This window comes from Engystomops pustulosus, chromosome 2 (assembly GCF_040894005.1).
Source record: "Engystomops pustulosus chromosome 2, aEngPut4.maternal, whole genome shotgun sequence".
In the NCBI taxonomy this organism is placed as follows: domain Eukaryota; kingdom Metazoa; phylum Chordata; class Amphibia; order Anura; family Leptodactylidae; genus Engystomops; species Engystomops pustulosus.
The window spans coordinates 133,334,618-133,342,834 of NC_092412.1; the positions used below are offsets into that span (position 1 = coordinate 133,334,618).

The 8,217-nt window shown below is 40.8% G+C and overlaps 1 protein-coding gene across 1 annotated transcript; it reads left to right on the top strand.

Moving 5' to 3' along the window:
* Positions 1-664: 664 nt before the first annotated feature.
* Positions 665-8,074, top strand: RPL11 (ribosomal protein L11). The gene is made up of 6 exons (XM_072136505.1): positions 665-786; positions 1,587-1,734; positions 1,988-2,094; positions 2,497-2,628; positions 6,211-6,321; positions 8,003-8,074. Exons 1-6 carry the CDS (start codon positions 781-783, stop codon positions 8,030-8,032), a joined length of 534 nt encoding a protein of 177 aa, XP_071992606.1. The 5' UTR covers positions 665-780; the 3' UTR covers positions 8,033-8,074.
* The last annotated feature ends 143 nt before the right edge of the window (positions 8,075-8,217 follow it).

The window sequence follows — 8,217 nt, forward strand, 5'->3', positions numbered from 1 at the left end:
TCTGAGCCTCATAACATTCTAGTAAAATATGTGGAATCTTAAAAAACCATTCCAACATAAAGCAGACATTTGGGAAATGTAAGTTATGAATTTATTTGGGAGCTATGACTATCTGCATCAAAAGTAGAGAATTTAGAATGTTGAAAATAAAGAATTTTTCCAAATTTTTGCCAAATTTTTTTTTTTTTTCATAACTAAACGCAAAAGATTTCATCCAAATTTTTAAACTAATTTGAAGTACAATGTGTCACGAGAAAACAATCTCAAAATCCTCTGGATATCTCATAGCGTTCCAAAGCTATAACCACTTATAGTGACACAGGCCAGATTTGAAGAATGGGGCCGCGTCCTTAAGGCCAAAAGAGGCTGAGTCCCGTAGGGGTTAAATACCGTCAGTATGAAGTACAACTTGTAAACAAGCCATCACACAGCTCTTTACGTGGAAAAATGGAAACACCTAATGTGAACACAGCCTAATAGCAGCACATCTCATGTCCCAGATGAAGGCTTGTAACTACTTGGCACTATCATTTTAACGAAGCTTATGATTTTAGCAGTAACCGTGCCAAACAGAAGCATCAGAATAAATCCAAGTAATCACACTATCCTGCCGTATGCCGTATACCGCGCATGACAACTACCAACAACAAAAACCTGGGAAAGCTAATCACATGATCACGGAAGCAGCGTTAGAGAACTTCCCGGCGACGTCAGTGTCACCAATTCCCGCACTATATAAGGCAGAGGCGGAAGTCTCGCGATCTCTTCCAATCTCCCAACATGGCGGTGAGTGTGAGATGAAGTGGGAGAATCCTTCCTGCTCAATCCGTCGCAATCCTCTATGTGTACTTGTATATGGAGGGCCGGCTCTCGGTTGTAGGCTGCTTACTGGCTGGCCCCTGCTTCGCCTCCGTTATGACACGTCTGGCTTAATCGGTATGGTGGATGTGATAGTAGCTTGGCCCGCGGTGTTATCATGGCTGCGCCGGGCACAGGGCATTCCATAGTAGTTAATACGTGTGTGTTACCTCTGTGAGGGGACAGCCGTGTCCTAGTGACCCCTCTACATGCATATGATTATGCCCTGTATAGGTGTCTGTGGTGTGAGCTGCATCCCCTATGTGCAGGAGACATGCCTAGACGTGCCCAGAGGAGGCCTTATAGAGACCACCTACCCCCAATAGTGTACAATGGCTCCCCTCTGCATTAACATGCTGCCAAGTGCCATCCCACACGCAGGTTACCTTGTGCTGTCAGTCTTGGTTGACTAAGGATGAGATTTGAGTGGCTAGTAGCTAAGGCGCAGTTCACACCTGCTGCGGATTTTCATGGTGTACTATGTCTTAGGAAAGTCCAATTAAAAAGAACCAGGTTGCATTAGTAGTCAGTTAACTGTATGTAGGTGCCATTCACTTTCCTTATGGTGACCCCTAGCAGTATGGATGTTGTGGTAAATGCATATGTACACAGGCTAGTGCAGTACATGTTCTGTAACCTTGTGTAGCTAGTGGACAGCTCTTACTACGATCATCATATGACTGTTTTGCTGTGTTCCAAGTGTAAAATAATCTATTCTTTTACTCTAGGAAAAAACTGAGAAGGAAAATCCTATGCGTGAGCTGAGAATCCGCAAGCTATGCCTCAATATCTGTGTTGGTGAGAGTGGTGACAGGCTGACCCGGGCAGCCAAGGTGCTGGAACAGCTCACTGGGCAGACTCCTGTCTTTTCTAAAGGTTAGTATGGGACCTGGTCTTATTCTTGATATTTCATGATCAACTAGATGCAACTTTGTGCACACTAACAGGATATCCATGCTGGTATTTACTGGCTGAACATGGCGCTGGTCCAGCCTTTGTAATTGGAAGTTTCCTTCTGCGTCAGTTAGTATTGACCACTGGCACCATGCGCAGCAGAGGAATCTTAGCAAAGTGCATGTAGTCCGGATCCTGCCTCTTCCACCTAATATTCGACTGCTTTCCCTTGTAGCTCGCTACACCGTGAGATCTTTTGGCATCAGAAGAAATGAGAAGATTGCAGTTCACTGTACAGTTCGGGGAGCTAAAGCAGAAGAAATTCTTGAGAAGGGCCTGAAGGTATGTAATACATGCTAGCAGAGCTGTAACTGTTTACTATGGTGACTAGCCTCACATAAATTGTAGAGTAGGTCCTATATCTGCTTTGTGGCATTGCTGGTCATTTTTATGGGCATAGGTGGAGCTCACCCAGGCTGTTGCTTGTGATGTGTCCTCCTCTTGCTTCTCTTCCTGACTGTCTTCATACATGTTCCCATAAACATGGATGATATTTTAATGGTGAAGGTCAGTTCTTTTGCTATGGCTTCATTAATGCAGTGTCCTCTATTCTTGTACTTGACTTATAATGGGCTTAGTAATGAGGGGATACCTGTTATGCTCTAAGGTCTATGGCTCGGCCTATGTGAGGAAAGTGGGACACCACTGTATAGATTAGTGATTGTGTTTTACGTTATCTTCTAGGTCAGAGAATATGAATTGAGGAAGAACAACTTCTCTGACACAGGAAACTTTGGCTTTGGTATCCAGGAGCACATTGATCTGGGAATCAAATATGACCCAAGCATTGGAATTTATGGGCTGGATTTCTATGTTGTAAGTATCAAGTCTGTATTACAATGGCTTTGTCATAAAGAGAAGAGAACTTGCCATTTGTGTGGGCTGTTTTAATGAGTGGAGAGATGATCAGCATGTGCCTTTTCTCGACATAAAACAGTTGTTCAAGCGCTAGATGCCACCAGAATCGGATCAAAAACCTATATTGATAACCTTTCCCAGCATTTTGTCATTTCTAGAAAATGGAAAGCCTCTTACCCCTTAGGGCGTGTTCACACGTTGCATTTTGACCTGCGTTTTCATTGCGTTTAAAACGCATATACCACAGCTGAGGGTATTTGCCTAATTACATCACTGTTAACATTTCCATTTACTAAATGCGATTTTAACGCACATGTTAACAACATGTTAATACATGTTTTGTTAACACATGTGTTAACATTGCGTTAACAAACTAATGTGATTAGGCAAATGACCTCATCAGCTGTTGTAATGCTTTTCAAACGCAACGTGTGAATGCGCCCTTAAGGACGTTATAGGCCCTCTCATAGTCGGTAAGTCTTTGTTGCATATTGCAGCAAACCCTTACCGGTAACACCCACGATCGGTTAAATTACCCAAGTGGGTCTGAAAAAAATGGTAAAAGTAAAAACATTAAACCACAAAATTCTAATCGCCCAGCTTTCCCTAGAAGTCATATTTTGTATTTTTCGGATTATAAGACGCTTCTTGCTATAGGACACACCCCAGATTTGGGCTACCAAAAAAAAAATGTATTTTACTCCAATTAAAATATCCCTGTTGCTCGCACTAAAGCACAGCACACAGCTCTGCAATACACACAGAAACCCCCCCCCCCCTTATTTTCCCATATTCCCCTTCTTTCCCTGTTCCAGGGCAGCCTGTCCCCATTCTTGGCAGTATGTGGTGATGTAAGAAGCATGTGATCAGTAGGACACCTGGGAGAGCAGTGCGGAGCCTCTCCTCTCTGGGAGATGGGGTGCAGCTCTATCAGGGCATCAACCGATCTCCATTACAGTGGTCAGGAGGGTCTGGCAGTGCTGGATCCTCTTGACCTTTGGTCAATTAGACTAGGGCACTTTTTAGCAAGATTTTTTTTTCTTGCTTAAAAGTGCGTCTTATAGGCCAAAAAATATAAACATTTGGTATTGCCGCGTCCGAAAATGCCCGATCTATCAAAATATAATTTTTTTCGCTGCGTTTAACTTAACGGAAAATGGTGCCTGAAGTCGAAAATGCCACATTTTTCCATTTTGAAAAAAAAAATTCAATAGTCATCAAAAGGCAAGTCCAAAAATGCTAGCATTGAAAACACTATTGGTCACAAAAAATTACACCCACAGCTCCTGTGCACCACCAGTTTGAAAGTTATTGGTGCCAGAAGATGGCAAAAAAAAAACTTGTACAGGAGGGCTTAATTTTTGTAAATGTGTGAAAACCTTATAAAACCTATACAAACCTGTTATCCCCGTGATCGCACCGACCCAAAGAATGGTGTCATTTGGGGCGCACAGTGAAGGCCGTAAAATCCAAGCTCACAAGGAAACGGTTACACGGCATGGAATATTAAACACTGTCAAAATGAAGTGCGATTTGCTGCGCAGAAAACAAGCCCTCATAGATTTTTGTGTAAAAATAAGTTACAGAATTTTTGTGCGGGGGGTGGAAGTTGAAAAACAATGGGTCAAGTCATTAAGGGGTAAAAGAGAACCTGTCATCAACAATTCGCCTATTATACCACTACCAGAATGCTGTTGTACCACCTAGTTTTTGTTTCATATCTCAGTGTGGTGGTATCATCATGAAAAATCGACTTTGCAGTGAGCTGTAAATGGGTTGTATAAAGTCGAGGGGGAAAGTTTAACACTGAAATCAAGGTGCATCGGACTATGGGAGATCTGGTTGTAGGACCGTCAATTACAATGGATGGGCTTTCTGAGGAAGAGAGCTTGACTTCAGTTTTAGTCTCTGCCTCCTTGACTTTAAACAACCAACTTGCATCTCACTTCAAAATAGATTTCTGGATGATGCCACCATACTAGGTGCTGAAAGAAACATAATTTAGAAGGTGTTGAGTGCTTGACAACATACTGGTAGTGGTTTATTTGGTCAATTTCTGCTGACTGGTTCCCTTTATGGACCAGGCCACTTAATTATTATTATTATTATTATTATTATTATTATTATTTTATTATTATTATTATTATTATTATTATTTTATTATTATTATTATTATTATTCTTATTCTCCTGGGCTTTAAAAATCCATAACTTTTTTTCCAGGTACATAGCTGGAGGAGGGCTTGTTTTCTGTACCAATTGTACTTCTAAAAACAGCATTTCATATTCCATGCCCGTCACTGGGAACCTGAACCCTATGAGGGGGGGGGATCCCCTCTAGGGATTCCAAGCAAGTTTAGAAATCAACTCTAATGCTTTTTTAATATGAAAACAAATGTGTACAGTGAGTGGAAAAGTACAATTGGAGCCATTAGGTAATAGAACATTTTCTGAAATGTTGATTGTAAACAACCTGGAATGGAGAAAAGGATGCATGAGATGGCATACGGTACTTAAGCTGCTTAGCTGCCTAAAGGGGTTTTCTAGGGTTAGAAGGTTGATCTATCAAAGGTAGCCCATTGACTTCTTATTGTAGGAGGCAAGTAGTTTGAGGGACCTACATTGCCCTAAAGAACCCTTTTTTATCTTAGCCCATCTGCCATGTGACCATGCTGCAGCTTGGTTCCATCCAAATGAATGGAGTTGTGAAAACTGTACAGCCACTATAGTTTACTGCCAATTTTACCAGTAAATGGAGCTTTACTTGTCTGGCATATATTAAGTGGTTGTCAATATTAGGACCCTGGAATACCCTCCTAAATGTAGTGCCTTACATGTGGCATTTTGGCTCCTTGTGATTTTCAGTAAGGGTGGTCCTTAATCTAAATTTTAAATGCATTATCCTCACTTTGGTTTTACTCCACTTTTGGTGCTGCTTCACGCACAGTAGCTTTCTGAAACTAAAACATAACTCTCAGCAACCTGGACTTGTATATAGTAACATAATGGGGTAAAGTGAATTGTATTTGGGGGGGGGGGGGGGGGGTAGATGGCTCTCAAAATTTTTGACATGGCTAAGGGTGTAGTGGGGAGGTCATGGTGATTTGGAAAATAAAGCACCCACAGGTCCATATCCATATGGTCCAGTGGGGTTTAGTGTACTGCACATGCACTTGAAGCACTGTACCGCGGAGGGACTTTGGCCAATTTGGGACCCTAAACCACCACTATGTAAGGACCTATGGATGGTTTAGTGTCCCTAATTGCATGACAGGTCATTTAGGCTGCCGGGCAGAGAAATTTTTGGCTGCAAGTGGATTTTTTTTCTACCACAATGGTCCATTCATGTAAATCGATTGAAATGCTTGGCTTCAGTTTATATCCTCACTGGAATCTTTGGACCAGGAGTTAAACTTGATTTAAGGTTTAAATAAAGTTTGGTTTGGGTGCATTTTTACTATCAGACGCAAGTCTTGGTGCTTCAAGATGGAATAGTATCTTGATTCAATGTGTTAAGCAATATTAATTTTCATATCTACAGGTTCTTGGGCGCCCTGGATTCAGCATTGCTGACAAAAAGCGCAAGACTGGCACCATTGGTGCAAAGCACCGAATTGGTAAAGAGGAAGCCATGCGCTGGTTCCAACAGAAGGTGAGCCTAGATTTTGTAAAGGGACCCCTACATTTATACTTGGGTAAAACAAAATTACAAACTTTCATTATCTAAAAGTAAATCAGCTTTACCTTGTGTTTACCCACTGCTACCTGTCTTATGTTCCCAATCTTCACTCCTTCCGACCGGTCCACATCACTTTCACTGACTGTTTGCAGAGCTGCCTTATATTTAGGCCCCTTTTTCTCATTCTGGAGGGGGACTTTGACTAAAATCCTCAGGTCTAAGAGCACACACATGCTCCTGATGTCATCTAGATAAAAAGTTAATTTCGGTTGGCTGTTAATTTCTGTGTTGCTGACACGTGCAGATCCCTGCATCATAGCTGAACAAGAGTGCTGTATAAAATACTGGTCAGAAATGGCTAGATATGAAAGCTGTAGCACAAAATGAGGACACATTGTAAGAGCCAAACTTCTTAATGTGAACGTTTGTTGGAATAACAACTTTCACAGGGCTGCAGATGAAGCTTTCTGACTGAAATGAGAGAAATTGTCAGTAGACAACATTAACTGCAATTTGATGCCAAATGATAGCAATACATAGTGACAAATTATATTAAAACAATTTGAGAAATGCACTGCTTTAAAGTTCTTTTCACTTTTGCTCATTTTAGTTACTGAAATGTATAGGAATAGGTAATATTCTGTCACTCTGTCACTAAACTAAAAAAAATAAATAAATAAATATGCTGATTACAATAACTCAAATCGGTCTGAAACACTGGTGATAAACTTGGTCTGGTCCTGAAGGTGTTAACCCTTTCCCAAACCTTGACCTATCTACATCGTGATCGCAAGGGAGATCATAGCATGATCCCGTAGTATGCAATTGGAGGAATTGATCGTTGTTATGGCAGCCCTGAGGACTGACAATGCAGCTGTCAGCCTATTTGACTCTGTATTGTGCTGCAATAAATTAGTCATTTGCATTATAATTTGATCACTTGTTCATTGTAACGCTAAAGTCCCCTGATGCCTAGAAAAAGTTTAAAAAAAAAATTCACATCAGACCTAATAAAAATTGCATAACGTGATCAAAAAGTAACATTTACCCCCCAACCACAAAGTACAGCTTGTCCTCCAAAAAACAAGCCCTAAAAGGGCTAGAAACCAGAAAGTTATGCCCATTAATAACAATCCTCTGAGGTATTCCCATATTGGCAATCAGTTTGTACCCTATAGATGCCTTGCCTTTAGCTAAAACTGAAGAACCTGATTGTTTATCCAGTAACAATAGTGAGTTGGTAGGTGACTGCTATGAAGTTCTGAAAGTCCATACATGACATGTGTCCACTTGCTGCCAGCTAATAATGCTATGATCTTTAGAACTATTCTTAATTGAAATCTACCATCAAAATCAAAGCATGATAAACCATGGTTGACTGTAGATCCAGGCACACTGACTGTGGTAGTCTTGTAATTTTGGTATCCTTTTAAAATTAACTTTATTTCACCATATCTGTCATCTGACTTTAGACTGTTATACTCGCCCTCCTTTGCTTCCTCAGCACTTGGGCTACCCTAGCAGGAAGTGCTCACTGCACATCAGGCTAATTAGCATAATTGGTGTAGTCTATTTGAATGTTTTTGCATTGCAATAAGATTTATAGATTAACTTTTCTAACCGACATATCATTTTTTTTTTTTTTCTTTTTCAGTATGATGGAATAATCCTCCCTGGAAAATGAGCTGCGTCAGTTTATATAAAATAAAAATTTTCTGCTGAAAAACCTTGTGCTTTGTCTATTTTTCAAGTGGGCTAGTTTTCATGCCATCCTGCCAGGCAAATTGCTTGGCAAGCTCCATATAGAAAGCTGAATTGACTGATTATGTGGAGCAAGGCATGATGTTGTGCCCTGTGCATTTTGTAAGC

Bases quoted from the DNA above. Each gene is read 5' to 3' on its own strand.
- RPL11 (XM_072136505.1), top strand. The intron at 1,735-1,987 runs GTTAGTATGGGA...TTTCCCTTGTAG, and splicing joins GACTCCTGTCTTTTCTAAAG to CTCGCTACACCGTGAGATCT. The intron at 6,322-8,002 runs GTGAGCCTAGAT...TTTCTTTTTCAG, and splicing joins TGCGCTGGTTCCAACAGAAG to TATGATGGAATAATCCTCCC.